General features: G+C 42.3%; 1 protein-coding gene across 4 annotated transcripts in view; it reads left to right on the forward strand.

Moving 5' to 3' along the window:
• Nucleotides 1-27739, forward strand: part of ARHGAP17 (Rho GTPase activating protein 17) — a 203659-nt gene that overhangs the window by 152592 nt on the left and 23328 nt on the right. For 3 of the 4 annotated variants that reach the window (XM_073636511.1, XM_073636512.1, XM_073636510.1), the window contains exons 10-18: nucleotides 3828-3955; nucleotides 5658-5769; nucleotides 7539-7620; nucleotides 9038-9118; nucleotides 11965-12078; nucleotides 24283-24374; nucleotides 25202-25361; nucleotides 26659-26883; nucleotides 26969-27117. In XM_073636511.1, the coding sequence (XP_073492612.1) occupies nucleotides 3828-3955; nucleotides 5658-5769; nucleotides 7539-7620; nucleotides 9038-9118; nucleotides 11965-12078; nucleotides 24283-24374; nucleotides 25202-25361; nucleotides 26659-26883; nucleotides 26969-27117 (1143 nt within the window). The remainder of the gene's footprint in view (nucleotides 1-3827; nucleotides 3956-5657; nucleotides 5770-7538; nucleotides 7621-9037; nucleotides 9119-11964; nucleotides 12079-24282; nucleotides 24375-25201; nucleotides 25362-26658; nucleotides 26884-26968; nucleotides 27118-27739) is intronic. The other variant, XM_073636513.1, reaches the window with a different exon arrangement.

The following is a 27739-nucleotide window of genomic DNA, read 5'->3' on the forward strand; positions in this document are numbered from 1 at the left end:
AAGGTATTTAGAAAGATGCATGGTGAGTTTTTTGAAGTTGTCATTTTTTTCCCACAATTCTTTGCAAAAACAAGTTTTTTTTTTTTTTTCACAAAATTGTCATATTAGCAGGTTATTTCTCACACACAGCATATGCATACCACAAATTACACCCCAAAACACATTCTGCTATTACTCCCGAGTATGGCGATACCACATGTGTGAGACTTTTACACAGCGTGGCCACATACAGAGACCCAACATGCAGGGAGCACCTTCAGGCGTTCTGGAGCACCCAGGCCAATTCTGACATTTCTCTCCTACATGTAAAAATTATCATTCATTTGCTAGAAAATTACATAGAACCCCAAAACATTATATATGTTTTTTTTAGCAAAGACCCTAGAGAATACAATGGCGGTCATTGCAACTTTTTATCTCACACGGTATTGGCGCAGCAATTTTTCGAACGCGTTTTTTTTGGGAAAAAAAAAAAAAACAGTTTTGTGCTTAAAAAAAAAAACCAAAACAGTAAAGTTAGCCCAATTTTTTTGCATAATGTGAAAGATGAAGTTATGCCGAGTAAATAGATACCCAACATGTCACCTTTCAAAATTGCACGCGCTTGTGGAATGGCGCCAAACTTCACTACTTAAAAATCCCCATAGGCGACGCTTTACATTTTTTTACTGGTTACATGTTTTGAGTTACAGAGAAGGCCAAAATTATTGCGCTCGCTCTACTGATCGCAGCGATACCTCACATGTGTGGTTTGAACACTGTTTTCATATGTGGGCGGGACTTACGTATGCGTTCGCTTCTGCATGCGAGCACACGGAGACAGGGGCGCTTTCAAACATTTTTTTTTTTTTTTTTTTTTTTATTCATTTTACTTTATTTTAGTTTGACACTTTTTTCCAAAAAAAAATGTTTTGATCGCTTTTATTCCTATTACAAGGAATGTAAACTTGTAATAGGAATATGGCATGACAGGTCCTCTTTATAGTAAGATATGGGGTCAATAAGACCCCACATCTCACCTCCAGGCTGGGAAGCCTGAGATAAAAAAAAAAAAGATCCTGGCTTCGATCGTAGCAGTGAGTCGATAGAAGCACCGGAGGGCGGCGGGAGGGGGGGGGGACATCCCCTCTCGCCTCCCGTAAGAACGATCAAGCAGTGGAACAGCCGCTATGATCATTCTTATGGTGTAGGAAATCGCCAGCTGAAAAAGCTGATATCTGAATGATGCCTGTAGCTTCAGGCATCGTTCAGATATCCCCGCACAAAGTCAAGGACGTCGTATGACGGCGGGCAGGAAGTGGTTAAAACGCTTTTTTTTTTTTTTTTAACACAAAGTTGTCCATTTATACAGTATTTCTAACTCATAACATGTACATACCAAAAATGACACCCCAAAATAGATTCTTCTACTGCTCCTGAGGACGACGATACCACATGTGTGAGACTTTCACAGCCTGGCCATATACAGAGGCCGAGTATGGCTGGGTATGGCAGGGTATTGCAGGGTATCGCCGAGTATGACCGGGTATGGCAGAGTATGGCTGGGTATCACCGAGTATTGCAGAGTATGGCTGGGTAGTACAGAGTATGGCTGGGTATCACCGAGTATTGCAGAGTATGACTGAGTATTGCAGAGTATGACTGAGTATTGCAGAGTATGGCTGGGTATTGCAGAGTATGGCTGGGTATTGCAGGGTATTGCACAGTATTTGGGGTATTGCAGAGTATTGCACAGTATTTGGGGTATTGCAGAGCATTGAGGGATGGCTGAGCATGGCTGGATGGATGGCAGTTGTCACTGATCAGCGCTGTGGGCACTACAGATGCAGCCCACAGCGCTGCTGCCATCCGATCCCTCCCCCTTTCCGCTCACAGTGTACCGATCAGTACAGAGGGGAGGAGAGGAACCGGCGTCATGAGATGACGCCGGTTTGTTTACATGTGATCGCTCCGTCATTTGAGAGAGCGGAATTCTGGGAGGACGTCACTGCACGCCCTCCCAGAGTTAAGCAACCGCCCTGTAGCCTTCATTTGGCTATGGGCCGGTTGTTAAGTGGTTAAGGGATAAGTTCACCTTTGTTCACTTTTTTTTTCTAAATTCCAGCTCCCCATGTAGCAATATAGCATTACTTTACTTGTCCTCATCCATGTTTCCAGACATATCCATTTGTATTGTCTTACTTCCTGGTCAGACTATATAGGTTATGACACAGGAAGGAGTTGACCAGCTGACCTCATTAGCACACACCTTGCATCATCCACCCTCCCACTTCCAGCTGCACGTTTTTTTAATGAAATGCAATCAATCAGTGATCACCATTCTCACTAGATACACAATATACAATCAGATTGCATAGTGTATGGCCATCTTTATACAAGTACATAGAAGGCAGTGGACAAAAACTCAGCTGTCAAGCCCTGTTCACATCTCTGCATAGCGGGAACTCGCATTCCCACATGCGTCCTTTTACTCATCACACATAGGGCAGCCCATCCACCTGAATGGGCTGCCCTACACACAACAATCGCCCTAAAGAAGCTTCAGAACTTTTTTTTTTTTTTTTTTTTAGAGTGGTGCATTTTTTTTGTGCCTGCACACTTCATACACTTACACATTTAGCGTGTCCTCGCTACTTAAAGTGACATTACACTATAAATGGATTTATTTTATTTTTACATTACACAATAAGCACTAAAGCAGCACAACTTCACCCCCTTATTCTCTTACAAATCACAAGAATTTGAATCTGCACTGCAATTTTAATTGTGGTCGAACATTTCCTTTGCCCCAAGGAATAAGGTAATGTTTTTCATTGTTTACTTGTACTCCTTCCCGGTCATGCTGACTGTCAGGCCATCACATTTTCTGCCTGGGTTCAGTGCTGATAAGACACTCAGGAAATAGTTATATAGTAAAGCACGTGTGTCAAACTGAGTTTGACACCCCTGTAGTAAAGGTTCATAAAAGAATCATTTTTTTCTTCTTCAACAGGATAGGGCAACTTTCATGGGGACACAGCCTGACTTAAAGCTGACATTTTTCTCTCGGACGCTATACAAATAAATACCAGTACATTCGAAAGGCTGCACTATTATAACTCTTCCGGACCTGTCCTGTTTAAAGTGGACCTTACAGTAAAATGCAAAAAGTTATAATGTCTGGGGCCCCTCCTGTTGAAAATGTCACTACCTCTTAGTAGGTGTAAAAGGTACCTGTAAAGAAAAGGAGTGTGATTTTATACTTCACTTACTGTGTCTTCTGCCTGCGGCACCTTAGCGAATATGACATCACACTCCTACCAGAGAGATCCTATGGAATATAGAGGAGCCCAAATCTGGAGAGAAGCCTCTCTAACAATGAATTTGCTTGCACTGCCTTCCACCGGCAGACTCCCCAGAAGGACAGCAACGTTGCACCCAGTGATGCAGAAGACGAGAGTCATATAAATGTAAATCTATCCTTTTTTTTTTCTTTTTGCACATACTAAACTAGTGACATTTACAGGGATTTTATTAGCAGATCTTGCATTTAACTGCTGACCTGACAGACCACAGCAACATGTGCATAATAGGGTAGGAACTTTATGGTGCTGAATTCCAGAAAGGCTGTGGTAGAAGCAATATTGCTGGTGCAGATTAACCTATGTGGGTGGCTGTATTCCCAAGGCAGTCTAGGGTTTTAGCAAACAAATTCTGGGCCGATTTTGGTTCGGGGCATTTCTCTGTCTATGTTATTGCCAATTCTGTTCTTTTACCCCGCTCTTTGCTTTTCTGTTTCTTCTGTCTGTTAAAATGTTTCCTTATCATGTGGTCCCCTCTTGTTTCAGACAAGTGGACGGAGAAGCCAGCATTTGGGACGGCTTTAGAAGAACACTTGAAGCGCAGCTCACGGGAGATCGCACTTCCCATTGAAGCTTGTGTGATGATGCTGCTTGAAACAGGGATGAAGGAGGAGGTAGAAAATTCCTGTCCTATCTTATCACAGCATTCCCTTCACCGAACATCAGTCTGACAATTTGCTTGTTGCTGCATGGGAAATTGTAATTGCCAGTTTATCTGCCTGTAGACATTAGATGGTGATTGAGTCAATCCAAATAATGGTTGTTATTTAAATATACACTATAGTTTCAGCTGCGTGTCCACATTTATTTAGAAAGACAACCCAAGAGCAAGTATTATGGGGGAATATTATCAATATCAGGGGTAAATCTCAGGCAATAAATTATTCACCTGATGGTGCCAGCAGTGGTCACATACTGCCTGTAGACATACAGTCATTTCTGATGTATCTTGTAAGCTCATCAGTCGAATGATAATCTAGACCAGGGGTCTTAAATTAAAATTTATAGAGGTCCAGTCAATAAAATGTACTTTTGGAAAAGGTCTGAATCTCATGTTTTTACTATAACAAATCACAGCCTTCCCGGTAAATTAGTGTCTTTAGCCTACGTTTCACATCATAGCCCCCCTATCCTCCGCTCCCCTTTGCATCACAACCCCCCTTAACCTCAGAGTTTCCCCCTTTAAATCAGTGTCCATAGTCTCCATTTATATCAAACCCCCCTCTTTAAAGCAGTTCTCAGTGCCCCTTCACATTACGGTGCCCCTTTGCGTTGCAGTGCCCCTTACATACAGTGCCCCTCACATACAGTGCCCCTTATATCATACTGGCCCTTCACATCAGAGTGCCCCTTATATTATACTGGCCCTTCACATCAGAGTGCCCCTTATATTATACTGGCCCTTCACATCAGAGTGCCCCTTATATCATACTGGCCCTTCACTTCAGAGTGCCCCTTATATCATACTGGCCCTTCACTTCAGAGTGCCCCTTATATCATACTGGCCCTACACTTCAGAGTGCCCCTTATATCATACTGGCCCTACACATCAGAGTTCCCCTTATATCATACTGGCCCTTCACTTCAGAGTGCCCCTTATATCATACTGGCCCTACACATCAGAGTGCCCCTTATATCATACTGGCCCTACACATCAGAGTGCCCCTTATATCATACTGGCCCTACACATCAGAGTGCCCCTTATATCATACTGGCCCTACACATCAGAGTTCCCCTTTTGAATATAAGCCTAACCTGCACTGCCCTACTTTTGGCAGGGAAGAGGTACTTCTCAGCTGTATCAGCTGTCCCGAGTCTCCCGCCTAGCCACTGCTGTCATCCTCACAGCCGGGCAGGATGTGGGAGGAGCTGCAGATCAGAGCGGAGGACGGGAGCCGCCAAACTCGCTATGTTAACAAGCGGGTGATTACCCTCATACGAAAAGACTCACGCTCTTCGTCCCGATCTGCAGCACCTCCTGCTGTGAAGATGACAGTGGTGGACGGGCGGGAGACTCGGGAGCGCTCACACATCTGATAAGTGGAGGACGTGGTCCACAACAGCGGTCCGCTATTTAGCGATCCTGATCTAGACATTTAACTGTTTAAAATATGGTAATGACAATGAAAACCGTACACAGATCAGATTCACTCAGCATTTGGTGGTTGTCCACCAATCACTTTTATGCCATGTTCCAGAGCAATAAGTTAACCAACACCTCTGGTGGTACCAAGATGTAGCTGGGTGCTACAGTAGAACATTAGTAAGTAATCGCTAAAATCTTCTTATTAATCATCACATTTATTTCTGTGACAGGGATTGTTCAGGATTGCGGCTGGAGCCTCCAAGCTTAAGAAGCTGAAAGCAGCTCTGGACTGTTCCACCTCCCAGCTAGAGGAGTTTTATTCGGACCCACACGCTGTAGCAGGTGAGCTGGGAAATCACATTTTACAATTTAATTGTGGTGACAATCTACCTGGCAAGCAGGTCTAATTTTCTTCCTGGCTGTTGTCGTTTTTACCCGACTAGCTAAACCGATTACACACACTGCGCTATTCAGCACCAGGTATCTGCGGATTCCTGCAGTTGGACTTGACAGATGTGCACAAGTAGCTGTGGCTGCTGAGCCTGTACAAAGTACACAAAGTGCATTCAGCCACGGGCCATGGATGGCTGTGCAAACAGTTATGAATAGCTGTGGCCACTTACAGCCAGTCATTGCATTGTACAGGCTCAATTGCCGCAGCTTTTCGCATACATCTGTTATCTCCAGTTGCAGATTCCTGACACTGGAAAATGCAGCATGTGTAATTGCCCATGTGAATAGAGCCTTACAGGTATTGGAATCCTCATTCTGATCCTTCAGGATAGATTAGGTCTGGAATCCTCATCCTCCCTTTTGATGGCCCTTGTGAAAGTACAGGCCACTGTGTTCTACCTGGGCTTGCTAAAACCTTGTCTAGATATTTTTCAGCATGCGAGGGAGGTTGCCCAGTACAGAAACATCTGATAAGAGGCTTTAGAACACACCTTAGTAACATACGCTAATTTTGGGTACAGCAGATCATAAGAAGCTTGAACATCAGAAGAGAATTTTCAGACTTTCGCCCAGTTGCAGCATTTTCTGGAGAGGATTAATGTTTCACTGAGGATTTTGCTTGAGGGTCCAGACTCTTCTTTAAAGGAAATTTTGAAGTGAAACAGTCCCATGAACTGCCTCTGGTATCAGAGCGCAGACTTGTATTTACAATGAGCTTCCTGGGTGGGGAGTCTGGCCTTGCCTCCTCTTATTTCCTAAACAAGGCCATAGATGGTGCACATTTTTTTATTGCAACAACGGGTTACAGAACAATTTTCATGATTCCTCCAACACAGTCAGTGCTGACAGGGGAATTCCTTCTGCCGAGCAATTGGAAGCCGTCCCCGACAGGAGAAGACGGTGATTATTGCTAGCAGCTATAGCAACCTCTAGCGATAATCGCAAGTAAATCAGCCAGGCTGGTTGTGTACCCAAGCTGAAATTGATCGACTTGTGTACATACAGCCTGCTCGTACACAGTTCTAATCTCGGCCAGATCCTGCTGAACTGGCCAAGATTTGAACCGCCTATGGCCAGCCTAAGCCTTTTTGTATGTCCATCACTGTGATGGGGAGTCCTACTTGCCAATATTAAGAGGTGGGAAGGGATAGGGTCAGACACTCTGCCTGGGAATAATTTGTACACTCTCTCCTGTGCTCAAATATGGTGCTAGGGGTCTAACGGTCTCTTCAGTCTTCAAATTTTTTATTTGCAGTGTTCGCAAGCCTTGCAGCCCGCTTGGGCCTATGGGTATCCCTCATATGCAGCGCTACAAAATTACAAAAAAAGGGCTTGCCAGCCTAGGGCATCACCATAATATATCGTTTTATTGATAAATGTTATATTCACAAACACTGTAATTGAACAAGTATATCAAAGGACCAAAAGTCGACTGTCTCCAGATCAGCAATGCCTATCCTATAACCCAGGAAGACCTCTTTTGCGCCCAATATGGCGTACACGTTTTGAGGGGCAAGCCCTCTTCTTCAGAGCCTCTCTAACTGGGAACAAAAGTCGATATTTTAATGTCGCAGCACTAGAAAAAAAAATGTTGTATGCATCATGACTGTATAATATTTGTTTACCTTTTTAATGTATGCCTGTATTTTTTTCTAAAGGTGCCTTAAAGTCTTATCTGCGTGAGTTGCCAGAACCCCTGATGACCTTCAGCTTGTATGATGAATGGACTGCTGCTGGGAAGTAAGAGCATCCTGATTGATTGAACTCCAGGCCTAGCAGTGGACAAATGTAGCAAGTCTTGCACTCAAATTCCTGTTACTCTAGACAATTTGCAATGAGCAAGATCTCTCCGTCGGCTCACAATGGAGCATATTTATTTAAATAGTTATAAAAAAAGTAATTGATCTTGTCTGTCATAGCTACCACATTCTGCTGGAGGTTAGCAAAAATAAAGCAAATTTCTAAACAAAATTATCACGCTAGGAAAAAAAAAAAAAAAAGGCCCAATATCCTTAAAAAAATCTGCATTTGCTACAGTATTCCAGGGATTTCCCCCTCGGTAATTTTTTTGCCATCAGATGTCCTCAGTCTGGTGACTAGCATTATTTAACCAACTTCTTCTGAACCCAGGTTGTCCTGGACCATCCCCAGCCCTTGCCTGGACAGTGAAAGGAAAATTGTCTCCTTGTGCTGGTCCTTTCTCTTAACGCTGCAACTCTGCTGTACATAGATTACAAAAAGTTGATATCAAGTAAAATTCAGATATTTAAACTGCTTGCATTTAAATAATACAATTAAAGTGGTAGTAAAGCCAAATACTAACCATTCCTAAAATTGTTCCCTCTCCCCTCCTCCTAACCTATCTTTTACTTTTTTTTTTTTATCTGGTCCAGTCACATGATCCTGCAGCTATGGCTCCTCTGTGTGGGCATTCCCTCTTCTCCCCTGCAGCAGCTGCTCATAGACGCAGGGGACCCAAAGCTGCAGGATTATGTGACCGGACTGGAACAGATTTAAGTAGTAGATACACGCATCATTTTTATTCAGGGTATGCAGTATATGTAGGGGGAGGGAACTTTTTTTTTTTTAAGATTTGTTAAGAGTTATGCTTTTCTTCCACTTTAATGATCTATAAATGATTACAGAGCTACATTAAAAAAAAATGCTGAATTTAAACAAAAATTCATACCTGCCAAGAACTGAGCAGTCACATAACCTCTGATCGCTCAGTTCTCGGTCTTTAATGAGCAGAGAGCCATGACTGTCAGTCACCGGCTCACTGGAGCCTCTGGGCTGTGGAGGGGACAGGAGCGGCTCACTTAGCCTCTGAGCAGCGGCTAAATCTGCTGCCGGTCAGGCATCTGGGTAGATCCTGACATTATTGTGGGGATCCCTGCAGAGCTTGGACCACCTCTGTGACATCAACAGACAGCAGGCTAAGTGCACTCCTGTGACCCAGAGGAGCTTTGGCCATACTTCTGCCTTAATTTGTATATTTTGTATCTGCCCAGAAATCAGCTGTCAGTATTGTTATTGATAATATCACCAGTTCATATTCTTTAGGCTCATCCTATATAAACCAACACTTATGTGATGAATAAATGTGGAATAAATAGAGGAATGTCGATGACCCAACATTCTGTGTGTCTTTCTACAGTGTGCCGGACCAGAACACCAAACTGCAGAGCCTGTGGGTTGTGTGCCAGAAATTACCGAAACCGAACTATGAAAACTTTAGGTGGGAATCTTTGCTGTCCTTTAGGTTCTAATAATCATAACTCATTTCTAGGAGAGTAAACTTGGTATAAAGTAAACTTCTGGGTGAGTCTTAAAAATGTTTTGTGTTGGCGAGGCTGCCGCTGAATCTGTCTCTGTGTAGCCATACAAGAATTTGCAGGTAATGCAGCACCATGATTTGTGGTAATCCAGGTTGTTTAGAGGTTTAAGTGCAACTCCAGCCAACATTTTTGTAGTTCTGGATAATGTATGGAAGGATTTGAACCTGTGGCAGGTTTTTATTGTGTCTGAGGATTTGTCAAGGAGATTTTCCCCTCGCCTCCTGTTTTAGTGACAGTGTTTTTATTAGGAAAGGAAGACGGGAACGTGGGGACACAGACAGCAATAAAAACTGATAGTATTTCTGCAGCCAGAATCCTGACTAGGTCTGGTACAAGTGACCATATTACCCCTATCCTGGAGTCCTTGCACTGCCTACCAGATATCCTCTTGTTCACCTATAAGGTGCTTCATCGCTTGGCACCCCAAAATCTGTCTGAACTTTTATCAAGGCCCGTTCGGTCATACACAGTTTGAATCTTGGCTGGGTCAGCAGGAACCGGCCGAGATTCGAACCGTTAATGGCAGGCTGAATGTACCAAGTTGGTCGATCAACTTGGGTACAACCAACCTGCCGGATTCTCTTGTGAATATCTAAAAATATAATATATATATATATATCAATCTTCATCCGGCGGGTATGGCTTCCTCCACCCGCCCCTTGAGAAGACCATGGCCCGGCAGGAGGGATCCCCTCATCAACACAGTTTGTGTTGATGGGGGAATCAAGCTAATTTCTTTCCTGCAACCCGCAGGAAAGAAATCCGCTCCGTGTATAGCCAGCCTTACTCCCCTCCCCCGCCTCCTTCATAACCTCCGCTTCTCAAAATCAGTTTCATCATCTCTAAACTCCTCCCCTAGTCAGCCCCACCCCCTCTACAGTTAGAACACACCTAGGGAACACTTTTAACCCCTTGAACGCCCCCGGGGGTTCCATGCCAGTGACATTTATACAGTGGCTATTTTTAGCTTTGATCGCTGTATAAATGTCATTGGCCCCAAAATAGTGTCAAAAGTGTCTGATCTGTCCGCCGCAATGTTGCAGTCCTGATAAAAATCGCAGATCGCCGCCATTACTAGTTAAAAAAATAATAATAATAATATAAAAAAAATAATAAAAATGACATAAATCTATCCCCTATTTTGTAGACGCTATAACTTTTGCGCAAACCAATCACTATACACTTTATTGTGATTTTTTTTTTTTTTTTTCCCCCAAAAAATATGTTAAAGAATACATATCGGCCTAAACTGAGGAACAAATTTGTGTGGTTTTTTTTTTTTCAAAATTGGGATATTTATTATAGCAAAAAGTACAAAATATTTTTTTTTTGTTTATAGCTCAAAAAATAAAAACCGCAGAGGTGATCAAATAACACAAAAAGAAAGCTCTATTTGTGGGGAAAAAAGGACTTAAATTTTGTTTGGGTGCAACGTCGCACAACCGCGCAATTGTCAGTTAAATGTGACGCAGTGCCGTATCGCAAAAATTGTCCAGGTCAGGAAGAGGGCAAATCCTTCCGGGGCTGAAATGGTTATGGATGCACATTAGTGCTGCATGGTGAGGAGTGAAAAATGTGGGTGGAACTCCACTTTAAAGCATTTGTTACCCCAACGCTTCATATTCCTGATATGAGGCTGCTGTACAATGGACTTGTATGAGAAAGTATCCTGTATTCCTCTTTGTATTGCTCCGTTTGTGTGAAATCCCTAGTGATCCTCCTAGTTCCTACCTTGCTTTCCTAGTTTAAAAAAACTGACCACACTAAGCAGAAGAGCACAGCATGGTCAGTTCTCTAGCTATACTGGGAACTCAGTGTGCTCTCCTCCAATGATCAGACTTGTCCTGACACGCCCCCGCTGCACAGCCAGTCACTGGGAAGATCAGTGTGACCCCCAAGATCTTATGCAGCTGAGAACAGAGGGAATGTTATCGCTTATAAAAAAAGGAAAAAAATGTATTTATAATGTTTTTTTTTTTTTATATCCATTCAAAAATGTTTTGCTTCTAATTTCTATTTTAAACTGAGTTGTTTTACAACGTGATCTTATACAGATGTTTTAATTGTCCCTTTTTCCTTTGTTTTAGCCTGTGTAGTTCTTGTGTTTTCTTTGTAAAGCGCTTTGAGCAGCTACCTTCTAAAGGCGCTATATAAAATAAAATATATTATTATGATTAGTGTTACCTAGGGCTGGGAGATTTTCTCAAAAAAGAAAATCTGCGATTTTTTTAAAACATAAACTCGATTCACGATTCGAATCGAGTTTTTTTTTTTTTTTTTGAACACCGCGCCGGTCCTGAGGAGCTACGGGCAGGAGTTTTTAGGCCAGGCTGCGGCTTCGGCCTAGTCTCCGGCCTCGCGGACTAGGCTGAAGCTGTGGCCTCGCCTAAAATCTCCTGCCCGCAGCTCCTCAGGACCAGCGCGGTGTCAGCGCCGGTCCTGGTAAAAAAAAAAAAAAATCTAAAAAAATCGATTTGCTGAAATTTTGAATCGATTTGACCTCTCAACTCGATTCAAGATTTAAATCTATTTTTTTCCCCGGCCCTAGTGTTACCTTACCCTGCTATACTACAAAAAGAGTGTTTTTAATGTCTGTGTTGTAGATGAAGATTCTTTTAATTCTATCCCGGTGGCAACAATATCACCTGGACAATGTGGCCAGCACTACTATAAACAGACGTTTCGGACTTTATTTTGAGGGGTCATTTTAGACGACAGTTTTTTTCTTTTATTTTTTTCTTTTTAGGTATCTGGTGAAATTCTTAGCCAAGCTCAGTCACTACAGCGATGTGAACAAGATGACTCCCAGCAATATAGCCATTGTGCTGGGTCCTAACTTGCTGTGGGCGAAGCATGAAGGGTGAGTACTGTGTGCATCTAGCTCCAAGATAGAGTTCCTGCTATATAATTCCTTTTTGTGCTAAAGGTTACCTCTCAGCTTTTTACCATTGGCACAATAGCCCATAGTTGAGAACTGGGTCAGGCAGTTTGGCTTAGATAAAAAAAACAATGCTGTAGATTCCTGCTCCATCTAGGGCTGGAAATTAAGAACTGCATTGGAAAGGCTTGTTAAGACCAGCCCCATTGGGCTGTGTTACCCAAAACATAAACAGGTTAATTTGTGCTAGATTGGTGTGCGCTGAAAAAATTAGGACAGGTTACTACACTGCATTACAAATAGTGGAATAAAATCTAATTTTGTGACATTTTAATTAAAGTGATATTAAAGCTTTGTGGTTTTTTTTTTTTTTTTTTTTTTATGTTTTTTAAAGCTTTTGTGATTTTTACCGACAAGTAAGCCTATAATGAGGCTTACCTATAAGTAGAATTTAATATCTCCTAAACGTGCAGCATTTAGAAGATATTCACCCTGGATGCAGCCAATGACATCACCGGCGCATGCACTCTGAAGGTCCGGCATACCTTGCTCGAACTTCAGAGCTTCGCACCGGAACTGAGGGCTCCCACGTGTATCTGTGGGAGTGACGACATCGCAGCTCCGGCCAATCGCACAGCCGGAGCGCACGAAAACGGAAGAAAGATCGGGGGAAGATGTCGGCCTTCTCAGCGGTGACAGTGCGGCACTGTGGGAGGGCTTCGTTCTAAGGTAAGTATTCCATAATGTGATAGTATGCGATGCATAGTAGCACAATACGCAATTGCCTTACAGGGTGTGTGTTTTTTTTTGTTTTTTTGTTTTTTTACCAGCCGTAGTTTACAACCACTTTAATAACAAACATGTTACACTTCTCTGCTCTGTGCAGTGATTATCCTGCCTAGTGCCCCTGTAGCAAGTTGCTTGCTATGGAGCAGCCGAGCAGTCTGATTATGGGGTCGCTCCCAAGCCACTGCTCCGTGTTTTCATTCACACACAGAGTGCAGCTCAGCCCCGCCCCTGCTCTCTCCTCACTGGCTGTGATTGACAGTAATGGGAGCTAATGGCTACCACTGCTGTCTCAGCCAATGAGGAGGGAGAGACATCGCTGGATCGAGAGGGGGCTCGGATAAGTTTTAGGGGGGTCTGCCAGCACTGCTACAAACGTGTTTTTTTGTTTTTTGTTTTTTTTTTTTTGCTTCCTGCATACAATGCAGGAAGGTAAAAAAAAACCTTGCGCCTTTACAACCACTTTAAAAATAATGTAAACCATGTAATGCGTTTATAACAACTCATCTCACCACCCCTTCAAAAACACGTCAGCGGGTGCACATTGTACAGAGCAGGTATTCCTAGTAGTGTGTATTCACTGTTTTAAATGGCTCTAAAAGTGTGCTGTAGATAATACATTCTTTGCGTCTCTTTATTTAAAAAATGATTTTATTATTTTCCATCCATATTTGGCCGGAATGCCCTAAAATCAGATGATACTGGACCAATGCTGACCAGTTGGCATACACACTTTGGGTCAAAGGTTTTTAAAATCTCTGCCTCTCTTAACCCATAATCAGACTGCAAGAGTACTCCATTTCGCCTGCTAACTTTTGTGTTCAAGTTAGTACTTGCCAAAGCGCAGTGGTCCTCAAATTTTTTGACTGTAGAAGTAAAACGGAAAATTAACTTGTTCCTAATTTTAAAAAATGTCAGCAAGGATTTGAAATGATCTTCAGTAAACCCCATGAATACTCTATCATCTTTCTGCTGAGTTTGATTGTACATTGTTAACACTCTGCTGTGAAAAGTCTTTGAGGTTATAATACAGCCAGATGATCTACCCCAAGCACTCCCCATCCTTTCCCTATTATTTTCCCAGACCCAGCAAAATACCCCTCCTTTTTTGCCATCTTGCCTTGTTCTTTATCCTTATTCATTTTTATTTTATTTTTTTCAAATTCTTCATATAAGAATAAAGTATCCAGCAAACTGTGTTAAAAAAAAGACATTGACTGAAGTCATATAAATTACAACATAGAAACCATATAAGTCAGAACAACAATTCCAAAGAAATACAGGAAATAAGTGTGAATAAACAAATCATTAAGAAAGATCAGCAGCGGGGCAGTAGCAGATCCGTTGAAAAGAGCCACCCTGCCTGCTACCTTAAAAAAATGCTAAACAGCTTATAGGTGACCTTTCCCCTATTCTATCTCTGTTCTCATGCATGAAGTGTTCGCTTTAGATACACACCCAACAATATTCCTAGGCCTTAAAGTGGTTGTAAACCAAATATAATATATGAGGAAGATGCGCGGTTAAAAGAGAAGTATGGGTTTTTTGTATTGTTTTACCATCATACTTACCTAAATGGATGCAGCATCGGTCCCCCGGCGCCTCTGCACTGAGAACCGAACGATCGAACATCGCCAATGGTTCGGTTCCCACAGCTCCCCGAACAGAGAGCTGCTGCCTGTCAGTCAGCAGCTCTCCACTCTGCCCCCCACGCTCACTGGAACGCTGAGCTGTGGAGGGGCGGGGAGTGGGCGGGGCGGGGAGTGCCGTCTCAGGCTCTCAGCGGCTTGCTAAGAGGCTGAGATGGGTATCAGTCCATGCACCTGGATGACACGGTACCTGGACTGATTCCTGTGACATCAGCAGAGAGCGGACTTCAGCCTGCTCTCTGCTAAAAACGGGTCACAGGAGTGCAAAACGAATTGCACTCCTGTGACCCATAGGAGAAGCCCAGCCAAACGAGCTCAGGCTGGGCTTCTCCTTTAATGACTGAGTGGTGTCCTCAATTAGGAGAGACAACAAAGAATACTGTGTATAAAATATGATGGGAATCAAGCAAGGATGGGAAGTGTTATACGGGGTGATTTTAATTATCCAGTCATAGACTGGGAACAGGGAACCACGCATTTGTCTAAGGCTCGCCAGTTCCTAAATGTCTTGCAGGACAATTTCATGGGTCAGATGGTATACGCACCAACTAGAAACAAGGCGTTACTACATCTACTGATTACCAACAATACAGACCTAATCATGGATGTGGAAATATGGGGCAATTTAGGAAATGGCGATCACAGGTCAATTGGCTTAGGTATAAATCACATAAATAGGAAACACAAGGGGAACACAAAGACACTGAATTTCAAAAGAGCCAACTTCCCTAAACTACGAATTTTGCTAGAAGATATAAATTGGGATAAAATCTTAGAAATAAAGAACATGAAGGAGAGATGGGTTTGCTTTAAGAGCATATTAAATAATGGCATTTACCAGTGCATCCCATTGGGAAATTTAAAATAGTGAAGTCCTGGATGGCTTAACTCTAATGTAAAAATGCATATAAAGCAAAGGAGAAGGTTTTTAAAAAATACAAGGCTGAGGGATCATCATCAGCATTCAGACTTTACAAAGAATGCAACAAGATATGTAAAGGTGCAATTAGGGCGGCTAAGATAGAACACGAAAGACACATAGCGGAGGAGAGCAAAAAAAATCCCCAAAAATTCTTTAAGTATATAAACAGTAAAAATGGAGGAAAAGACCATATTGGCCCCATAAAGAATGATGACGGACATCTGGTTATAAAGGATGGGGAGATGGCGAAGGTATTGAATTCATTCTTCTCGTCAGTCTTCATGTGGGAATCGGGTGTCTTCAGTAACCAAAACTGCAGTGTTTGTCCTCATGACACATCACAGGAAGCACCCTCATGGCTAAAAGAGGACAGAATTAGAAATAGACTTGGGAAGCTTAACATTAATAAATCACCGGGACCAGATGGCTTGCACCCGAAGGTACTTGGGGAACTCAGTCAAGTAATTGCCAGACCATTGTTCCTAATTTTTACTGACAATCTACTGACTGGCATGGTACCAGCTTATTGGAGAAAAGCCAATGTAGCACCAATATTTAAAAAAGGACCAAAATACATCCCTGGAAATTACAGACCAGTTAGCCTAACATCAATAGTATGCAAGCTCTTGCAGGGGATGATAAGGGACTATATACAGGATTTTATTAATGAAAACGGTATCATAGCAGTAATCGGCATTGATTCATGAAGAATCGTTCTTGCCAAACCAATCTATTAACCTTCTATGAGGAGGTGAGCTGCATCTAGATTAAAGGGAGGCCCGTAGACTTGGTGTATCTGGATTTTGCAAAAGCATTTGACACAGTTCCCCATAAACGTTTACTGTACAAAGTAAGGTCCGTTGGCATGGACCATGGGGGGGGGGGTGAGTACATGGTTTGAAAACTGGCTACAAGGGCGAGTTCAAAGGGTGGTGATAAATGGGGAATACTCGGAATGGTCAGGGTTGGGTAGTGGGGTCCCCCAGGGTTCTGTGCTGGGACCAATCCTATTTAATTTGTTCATAAATGACCTGGAGGATGAGGTAAACCGCTCAATATCTGTATTTGCGGACAATACTAAGCTAAGCAGGGCAATAACTTCTCCACAGGATGTGGAAACCTTGCAAGAATATCTGAACAAATTAATGGGGTGGGCAACTACATGGCAAATGGGGTTGAATGTAATATAATGCATTTTGGTGTCAAAAATATGAATGCAATCCATACACCGGGGGGAAAACCTCTGGGGGAATCTAGGATGGAAAAGGACCTGGGGGTCCTAGTAGATGACAGGCTCAGCAATGGCATGCAATGCCAAGCTGCTGCTAACAAATCCAAGGATTAAGCGATAATTCTCCCACTCTACAAGACTCTGGTCCGGCCTCATCTGGAGTATGCTGTCCAGTTCTGGGCACCAGTCCTCAGGAAGGATGTACTGGAAATGGAGCGAGTACAAAGAAGGGCAACAAAGCTAATAAAGGGTCTGGAGGACATTAGTTATGAGGAAAGGTTGCAAGCACTGAACTTATTCTCTCTGGAGAAGAGACACTTGAGAGGGGATATGTTTTCAATTTACAGATACTATACTGGTGACCCCACAATAGGGACAAAACTTTTTTGTGGAAGGGAGTTTAACAATACACTCATTAAAATTAGAAGAAAAGAGGTTTAACCTTAAACTGCGTAGAGGGTTCTTTACTGTAAGAGCGGCAAGGATTTGGTATTCCCTACCACAGGCGGTGGTCTCAGCGGGGAGTATCGATAGTTAAAAAAACTATTAGATAAGCACCTGAACAACCGCAACATACAGGGATATACAATGTAATACTGACACATATAATCACACACATAGGTTGGACTTGTGTCCTTTTTCTTCCTCACCTACTATGTAACTATGATATCACATTACTCAAAACATCAGTGAGTTAATAAACAAAACTATTAAATAAATCATATAAGTTGGTGAAAAATCTGCTAAAATAAAAAAGGTAGCAAAATGTTCATAAAATGTATCTGTGTTTCACAGTTCATACAATTGCATGAAAATCAAGTGGTTCCAACTCCCACATGCAGTTGCAACAGTGGTACTAGTGGTGCAAATCAAAATCTCCATATACAAAGTGTATCACCGCAGTGCTGGCTGTAAAAAAAATGGCCGCTTACCGAATCTAGTGATCCCAGCAAGAGATCATATGTGTGTGTGAATAAAACAGATCAAAGACAGGTGTTCAGCCAGCTTCATGAAGTAGGTCCAGACTTGTTTCTCTTTTAATATAGTGTCTCACATCGTGTGATAAGGAATATAATGGAATAGAATCATAATGCATTAACATTTAAGAAACTCTTTTTTAATCAAATAAAAGTTGCACTTACATCAACGATGTTAGAATTGAGCAATGTGCATAAAAATGGAGCACGGCCGCCTGCAGAACAGTCCGCATGTGCTGACGTCATGTTGCTAGCTCCAATCCAACGTGTTTCCTCTTGGAAGGCATCGACTGGGAAGGAGACTCATGGGCTTGGAGATCATGACGTCACTTCTGGTCCAGGCTGGAAGGAAAAAAAAAAAAAATGTGTGTGTGTATATATATATATATATATATATATATATATATATATATATATATATATATATATAGATAGATAGATAGATAGATAGATATAGATATATATATTGTGTGTGTGTATGTATGTATATATATATATTGTATATAAGGTAAAGAGGAGATTTGGGGTCTTTTTTACCCCAGATCTCTTCATAAAGAGGACCTGTCAAACTTTTTTCTATTACAAGGGATGTTTACATTCCTTGGAATTGGAATAAAAGTGATAAAAAAATAAATAATGGGGCAGTGTAAAAATCAAAAAAAAATTTAAAGTGCCCCCATCCCTCCATGCTTGCGCGCGAACGCATACGTATGTCATGCACGCATATATAAACGGTATTCGAACCACACGTGAAGTATTGGCGCAAACGTTACAGCGAGAAGAATAATTCTAGCGCTAGATCTCCTCTGTAGCTCTAAACAGGTAACCTGTAAAGGCGTTTAAAGCATCTCCTATGGAGATTTTTAAGTACCGTAGTTTGACGCCATTCCACGCGTGCAATTTTTAAGGTAAGGCAAGACATGTTCCGTTTCTATTTAGTCTGCATAACCTCATCTTTTGCATTGTACAAAAAAAATTGGGGTGACTATTGTGTTTTTGTTTTCTTCATTAAAGTGTTTTTTTTTTTTTTTTTCAAAAAATTGCATTTGCAAAACTGCTGCGCAAACACCAATGACATAAATAATTGCAACAATCGCCATTTTATTCCCTTAGTATGTTTGAGGGTTATAAGTAATTTTCTAGCAAAAAAAATACTAATTTAAACTTGTAAACAGAAAAAGCATGGTCGGCAAGTGGTAATACTTATATAGCCCAAGGATGTTGATCTGTAGCTGACCCTAATTTTCAACATGTAAATTTTTGTGTACCTTATTGAAACCGAAAAATACAATACAGGATTTTTTTTTTAATGGATACATAACGGCATTAATTGGTGTGTCTTTATACATGCCTGGAGTTCAACTCTAAAACATTTTGTGTTAGCAATGCAAAGAAGGGTTTGTGAGTGAGGAAGAGTTCCTTATTAAAGGAAGTGTAGTGGCGGCAGGAGAGGAATGTTTGCCGCTGTGGTTTGGGTGTCAGTTTGCTGTTTCCAGGCTTGTGGTTTTCCATCTTGCCTCGTCTACTTACGCTCCCTCTAATCTTCCGTAGGCCGCACTATTTGCTCTGTGTATCAGCTTACCCACATCTGTTACCATACGTATAATTTGTGTGTTCCCCTCACTGTGTGTAATATTTCTCTGCAAAAGATTCCCACCAACTTTTTTTATGGCCCTGTGTTTTGTGTGTAATGTTTGCATTGATTTGGTGGAGTGCTTCCCCAACCGCTGGTGTAATTTCATCTTTCAGTGACTTTTTGAGGTTTTCATTGTAATATGCACCTCCCCAATTACATAATAAAATCTTTGGTAGATTTACCCTTTGCTTTCTGACTGGCAAAAAAAGTGCTTGTTTTAACTCCTTCGTGCCTAAGGGTAAAACAAATCTAAATGCCTGAGCCCAATTTTGCAACTTTGACATGTGTTAGTAAAACCATACATATCATCACGACTACTTTGTCGATCCAGGTGTTTTTTTTTTGTTGTTTTTTTGTTGTTTTTTTGTTGTTTTTTTATTATTATTATTCTTTAATTTTTATTATTGTGTGGGTTTTTTTTTTGTTTTTTTACAATATATCTTTCATCCATCCATTGAGACAGAAGACACGGAGGCGGGCTTCACAGTGACTGATCACTGCGATAGCCAATCGGAGCCTATTACAGCGACCCGGAATCGGACATCCCGGGTCCCAATTGTTAGAATGGAGCACTCGTTGAGACCGCGGTCACTGTGCTAGTAGCTTGCTGTGCAGCACACTCCCAGCACAAAGGGGAGTACATAAATATGTGGCTCCACAGCAAAAATCCCAGTGCAATGGGGCCTCATATTTGCGTAACGTCTGCGCCAAGGGGTTAAAGAAGACTTTTCACTCTAACTTTTCATAATTTTAATCCTACACTCCCTCTTGTTACTTTATTTATTTTTTAATTACCTTTTTAGCATGATCTGGCCCTGCCCTTTCTGCTTTTCTTTTTTACCTAGGCGAGAATGACATCAGCCAGCTGCTCGCAGCCTCTTGGGATACCACGTCATGCATCCCAGGAGGCTACAGTGCAACCTCCACCACATTGTGCATGCGTCTGGCAATTTACGCCACTCTGTGCGTGCACTGTGGTGTGTATCAGCGGTCCTGCTGCAAGGACCAGGAGAGGAAGCCATCCCCTTGATTTTGTAGGAAGAGAAGATAACTGCGTGAGACCCAGCGTGCAGTGGAGCTGCGCAAAACACCAGACAACGTTGGGTTTGCTGGGAGTGAGTATTTTTTTGAGGCCCACTTAGCAAACAAGGTAAAAGGAGAAAAAAAATGTAAGGGGGAGTGAAGTTCGGCCCTAAGTGTTACCATAAATCATGTGTTTCCCTGGCATAGTGATCCAAATAAAATCTTGCAGTGCTGCTCATCAGTGCACTATTCAGAGGTGTAAAAGCATTATCAAAGAGAAGAAAGGGTGCCACCTACCCAGTGCATTAGCATGTAGATGAATGTGGCCTCAGTCAGTTCCACTTCAGTTTCTCCAAAACATGTCAAGGGGGTGTGGCTGGAGTGGTGCTGGCTGAGGCCACATTCGTCTACATACTAATGCACTGTGTTGGTGGGCGGCACCCTTTCTTCTCTTTTAAGGATGAGCCGTGGCGTGTTCGCAAGTCCATGTGTACGCGCCTGCCAGGAAGCTGACACTCCGCAGCGCTAATCACAGGTAGTGAGACATTTCCCGATCTGTGTAACCGCGGATTGGGAAATGTCTCACTGCCTATGATTAGCGCTGCGGTGTGTCGGCTTCCTGGTGGGCGCAGGCACGGTGGACTTGCGAACACGCCTAAGCCCATCCTTATTCTCTTTCCCAGACAATGTCTTACTGTGCTTTTTAACCCATTTAAAGAAACCAATTCTAACACCTATATTCTAATTGCTGTACCAAACCATGTTTTGTTTTTGTCTTTTTTTTAAGGCTTAAGTCCACCTTTTTGTAAAAATAATAAATGCACCCATATTTTCAGCAATAAAACATGCATTTACTATTCTTTTGCAAATGAGCCTGCAAAGCATTGCAGTCGTGATCAGTGGATCACGGGTGAAATCCAGAGGCTCCCAAAGACTATTGCTCTGGCTCTTAGTCTATACTGAGGTGCGGGCTTTTAGTTACTGGGCTGGAGGACGTGTAAATAGACTGAGTGCGGTAATCACTGTTCTTGTGTTCCATTGATCACTACTGCACGGCCATGCAAAAGTGACAGCTACTGTGGGGAGAAGAGCCCCTGCATGCTGTTTGGGCTGGGAAGCCAGTCTGGGGGCAGGGGATGGTTGGCATGTAACCGTGTTGCATGTTACACCCCAAATATGGATGTAACATGGTGTAAAAATTGGAGTTAGCCTTTAATCAGCTGAGTAGAATAAAAGCACAAGCTTACAGGACATGGAGTTGACTTCTGATATCCTTAATAATGGGGTAATAAAAACCCCAGGTTTACCTTACACCCACAAAGGGAGCTCTCGAGAAGAAAAATTATGGGGTGCGGTTGGCTTCATGACCCTACTCCCGTGCCCCCCTGCTCCTATTATGCAAATACTCTTTGGAGTTTATAGTTGTCAGAATAGATAGATGAACTGTACCCCTTAATATCCACTGTTATTACTGCTCTGTGTGATGGGTAACAGTGAGAAATGGGACCACCCATACATTATTATAAGAAATCCTATTTTATATTCAATGTATTTCTCTGTTTTACATATACTTAACATGTCAAGTATCTTCACTTACTATAACATTGCTGTATTCTAAAGCTTGAATAACCGTTTTCATATGCTAGGTCTGTAAACATTTTCTTGCTGACTGCATTTCAATTTTCTGTTTTGCTCTATAATTGTTCATTCTTTTTTCTGTGAAACAAATTCTGAAAACATTGAAGGACACTGTTCTTTTCTAGTAAAAAATTGTTTAATATTTTAATCTGAACAAGCGTGAAATGTGTCTTTACTAATCATATGCTATCTCTCATATTGCAACATACGATATTCTGCTTGTATACTTGACACGCTTACCTTTGTCCTGGAATGATCTTGAAAATCAATGTCAGTTATCAAAAAAAAATAAAAATCTGCTATCACTTTCAACCGGCCAAACTGTTCCCCCAATAACGTGAATTCCAAACTTAAAGATCTTATGTTGTTTTAAAGGGAAACTTTAATGTAATGTTTACCATAAAGCAAGAGAAAACTTGAGTGCATATGCAAATACAGCAAAATTAGGTGCAGCAGTACATATTTTTTAAGTTCCCACACTTCAAAGGTTAAATGCTTTTTATCTCTAGGGGCGGAAGATTAAGGTGTAATACTTGCCTTATTGCTCCCACTGGTGGGCCTAAGTTGTCCTCACATACAATGCAGGACTATTGGTCCTGCGCTGTATTTGATGTCAGTGTGTGACTGCAGGCTGGGGCACCTTAAAGAGGGGGCTTTAGGGGACTGGGTACACTCCTGCCAGAGTGAGAAAAAAAAGTATTTCACCTTATTTCTGTATCCCCTAGCCTTAATGAGCCCTTATTACACCTTTTTTCTTTACCTCTTTCCTTTACCTCTTTCCTCATCGCCATCACATAGCCAGGGGGTGTTCTGTACTTCTATTAAGCATGGCTGATAAGTGCAATACAGACAAAAGGACCAGAACATTAGGAGAGCCCTGGATTTCTTGCAGGATCATCAGATATTTTTCTGTACCTGCAGCTTCTTAAAGAAATGTTCATATACAGTATCTTACAAAAGTGAGTACACCCCCTCACGTTTTGTAAATTTTTTTATTATATCTTTTCATGTGACAACATTGAAAGTGGTCGTCTTGGAGGTGTGTTTGGGGTCGTTATGTTGGAATACTGCCCTGCAGCCCAGTCTCCAAAGGGAGGGGATGATGGTCTGCTTCGGTATGTCACAGTACATGTTGGCATTCATGGTTCCCTCAATGAACTGTAGCTCCCCAGTGCCGGCAGCACTCATGCAGCCCCAGACCATGACACTCCCACCACCATGTTTGACTGTTGGCAATACACACTTGTCTTTGTACTCCTCACCTGGTTGCCGCCACACACGCTTGTCACCATCTGAACCAAATAAGTTTATCTTGGTCTCATCAGACCACATGACATGGTTCCAGTATTCCATGTCCTTAGTCTGCTTGTTTTCAGAAAACTGTTTGCGGCTGTCTTGTGCATCATCTTTAGAAGAGGCTTCCTTCTGGGAGGACAGCCATGCAGACCAATTTGATGCAGTGTGCGACATATGGTCTGAGCACTGACAGGCTGACCCCCCCACCCCTTCAACCTCTGCAGCAATGCTGGCAGCACTCATATGTCTATTTCCCAAAGACAACCTCTGGATATAATGCTGAGCATGTGCACTCAACTTCTTTGGTTGACCATGGCGAGGCCTGTTCTGAGTGGAACCTGTCCTGTTAAACCTCTGTATGGTCTTGGCCACCGTGCTGCAGCTCAGTTTCAGGGTCTTGGCAATCTTCTTATAGCCTAGTCCATCTTTATGTAGAGCAACAATTCCTTTTTTCAGATCCTCAGAGTTCTTTGCCATGAGGTGCCATATTGAAATTCCAGTGACCAGTATGAGAGAGTGAGAGCGATAACACCAAATTTAACACACCTGCTCCCCATTCACACCTGAGACCTTGTAACACTAACGAGTCACGGGAGGGAAAATGGCTAATTGGGCCCAATTTGGACATTTTCACTTAGGGGTGTACTCACTTTTGTTGCCAGTGATTTAGACATTAATGGCTGTGTGTTGAGTTATTTTGAGGGGACAGAAAATTTACACTGTTATACAAGCTGCACACTCACTACTTTACATTGTAGCAAAGTGTCATTTCTTCAGTGTTGTCACATGAAAAGATATAATAAAATATTTACAAAAATGTGAGGAGTGTACTCACTTTTGTGAGATACTGTAATGCAGAGGTGTGCTGAATTCATTTTTTTCACAGATATACTAGTTTTAATGACACATAATAAATTGTGATTTGTAGTATAGAATGTTAAATATTCACATAGTGCAATCTTATTTATCATCAGCCAAAAGTAAATAGACTGCAGATGTTTAACAATAAATTTTCTTTTTCTTTGCAGAACACTGGCAGAAATAGCAGCTGCCACTTCAGTCCATGTGGTGACAATCATTGAACCTATCATACAACATGCAGACTGGTTCTTTCCTGAAGGTAAGGCAATGGACATCTGCTGATGTTAAGCATAAAGACGAACTCGGTATAAAGTGTGCTTACACATAAGTAACTAGGTTGTAACACAGTTTATAATATATTTTATAATGATGTTGAATGAAGTTATCTACTTACTAACATATCAAACAAAGTTGTATAAATGCCGTACACCTTTTTTCCTATGTGGTTGTGGGGTCCTTTTGAATTTGTGACTGCATGAAAAAAGGGTACCTCTAACTCACTGACTCTTTAAAATTACCCAGCCATGTAATGCAGGTCTGAAAACAACCTTTAAACCAGGGGTGTCCAACCTTTTGACCTTCCTCTACCAAATTGGAAGAAGAGGAATTGTCTTGGGCCACACATAAAATACATAAAATAAAATTGTGAAGAGTGGGTGATTTTTTTTTTGGGGGGGGGGGGGGGGGGAGATAAAACTTGTAAAAGTCCCGTAAATACTTGGTCAAGTATTTTTTTTTTCTTTGGTGGCATGTGTTCTCTAAGTGTAAACGCATTTTTACAAAAAATTACTCAAAAAAAATTCAACATTTTTAGATAAGTTTACGATTTTGCGATGGGCCGCAGGTTGGACACCCCTGATTTTAAACCTTCCCATTAAAGGACAAGTTCACCTTTTGTAACAAGTTACACCGATATCCACCCCCCCCCCCCCCCCACCCCCCGTTTACCCAATCTTCTTCCCCCCTCGCCTCGCTCAAAGCTGCCAGCACAAAGTTGTCTTTATGGTTACATATTCAATCGTTGACTGATCAGTTTGCTGTTTAGCTGCCGCCCATTACATGATCTGTTGACGTTTTGACTTTCAGAGGTGGACTTCAATGTATCTGGCGCCTTTGTCCCAGCCACCCCAGCTTCTCACAATAACGTGTCCAGCATAAATGACAATGCATACGAGTTTGGTCTTTTTGACAACAAGAAGAGGCCGTTCAGCATGGCCATTGCAGAGGACCTCCTAAAAAAGGACAGGTGAGTTAAACAGAAACCAAAGTTTTTTTTTGTTTTTTTTTAAGCTTTTGGGCTTGAAATGAGACCTGTCTGTATATTTAAGGTGCCGTTGCTGAATTCATTTTGGAGTTGCGGAATTCTAGGGCAGTGCATGGAAATACTAGCATGTCAGCAGTTTCTGAGATGCTGCAGTGCCGAGATCTGGAACCATTCTTTGTGTATTGAGTTGCAGCTACATGATCTGCTGTCTGGCTATTTGATTAACAACCAAGAGTACCTAGTGAATAGCCATGTGGGGTTATATGGAAGTTGTACTGTGTATTCTTACCGTAAAAACGGTAAGACACAACAGGGTACTGGCATTAGACTCTTAAAAAAGAGGTACAGTGGAACCTCGGTTTGCGAGTAACGCGGTTAACGAGCGTTTCGCAAACCGAGCACTGTACTTCTAAAATTCCTAACTCGGTTTGTAAGTGTTGTCTCGCAAAACGAGCAGGATTCAGGCCAAAAGCGGTGTGCAGTACCACTTTTGGCCTGAGGTGGGGGGCGCCGGAGCTTAGCAGAGCCAAAAGTCGACGATCATCGGCATTTGGAAATGGCTGAAAAGGCCAGAGGGCAAGTTTGGCTGACCTCGGAAAGGCTCGTGAACGGAGTCTATCCGAAGTGTCCTCGGGCCTTTTCGGCCATTTCCGAGGCTCTCCGGCGCCCCCCGCCTCTGGCCGCATGCGGTATTGCATCCCATTGAAGTCAATGCGGAACAAATTATTTTAGTTTCCATTGACTTCAATGGGAAAACTTGCTTTGATATGCGAGTACTTTGGATTACGAGCATACTCCTGGAACGGAGTATGCTCGTAATCCGAGGTTCCACTGTATGGGAATATTTTTTTGGGTGGGGAAGAGGGATGGTACTTAGGTGGATGCAGCATCGGTCCCACGCTGGCTCTAAGACTGCCACCAGCACTCCTGTGATCCAAAGGAGAAGTATAGCCAAATGAGCTTTGGCTGTACTTCTTTAATTCATTCTTCTTCTTTTGCAGCAGGCAGTCCCTGTAGCCCCTATAAACACTCTGGAAAATGCTCATCATTGCAGTTTTTCAATGTGTTGAACTGTAATCATTTATCAACTGTTACTTTTTCTCACGTTTTTCCAGGACATTCAGCAATAAAACGTGAGCATAGTGTGAATCAGTTCCTGACAGTGAAAAAACATGAATGAGCATTAGTAGATTTCTAATTGTATAGATCTGCACACATGTGTCCATACCTGGGTTCTGTTCAGGTGTTGTAATCAATGTCTCATTCTGTCATACTTCAGTATTGGCCTCAAAGTTTTGGAATTCCCATTTAATGCGAGGAGAGGAGGAACGTTAAACCGAAAACACGCGTCCCCTGCTTTTCATCCGCCTCTACCACCCAATGATGGTGGGACACAGGTAGAGCCAACTGGGACCTCAACAGATGTTACCGCTGCTAACAGTTATCCTGCACAGCCAGCAGTCCCTGCAGAGCCTGTGTCAGCTTCTGGACAAGAAGAGGCCAGGTTAGGTCAAGCATGCGCATTACAAGAAGGGTCAGTCATTCATCTCTTTCTATATCTGATAATGTTATTCTATTGTCATCCACAGCTCAAACAAGACCAAAGAAATTCCTACAGCAACCACGCCACCATCTCTGCGGAATGGATCTCTCGCATCTGCTGCAGGCAACACAAACCAGTTAGTGGTTGGTCCTGCGCAAGGTGCTGCTAACCCAAGTCCTCACTCCTCCAGGCGAGGTTAGTAGCTTATCATGAACAAATATCATTTTGCAGAACGGGCATTGGACTGGGGTAGGAAGTGCATATTTGAGCATTTGGGATGGTGCGTCCATTTCAAAGGCAAGATGCCTACCTTGTCTGTGTGTTCTAAATTCCTGGTTTCAGTCGGTGGAACAATACAGAATACATCCAGTGATGAGGAGAGATTGCCCCACTGACTTTATGGTGGTAAAATTACAAGAGCTGAATACGTATGTATGTAATATATGGACTACATCAGTCTGTTTCCACCCTTAACATTAAAAAAAAGAAATTGCTATTGGTGAACGTTTCTTCTGAAAAATGCTTGTTTCCTGGCTGCTAAGTTGTCCCTCTTGCTTCATTACTGCCTCACTGACCTGGGACAAGTGTGCATATTATTTATTTTTATTTTCCCTTTCCGTCATTTCAGGACAGCCACAATAGAGAGATAGTCTCCTCCCCTTCCTCTGGAAACACTGCGCCAGCCCATAAAATCTCTCCTCCCCTGCCAGACCTCAGTTATTAGTGTTTCCTCCGGTGGGGAGACACTGTGCAGAGGAACCAGGCCAGGTGCAGTCAGGGAGACTGTGGCCTCTTTCTAAGGAAATCATCCCTAGGG

This window comes from Aquarana catesbeiana, linkage group LG06, assembly GCF_042186555.1.
Source record: "Aquarana catesbeiana isolate 2022-GZ linkage group LG06, ASM4218655v1, whole genome shotgun sequence".
Lineage (NCBI taxonomy): Eukaryota > Metazoa > Chordata > Amphibia > Anura > Ranidae > Aquarana > Aquarana catesbeiana.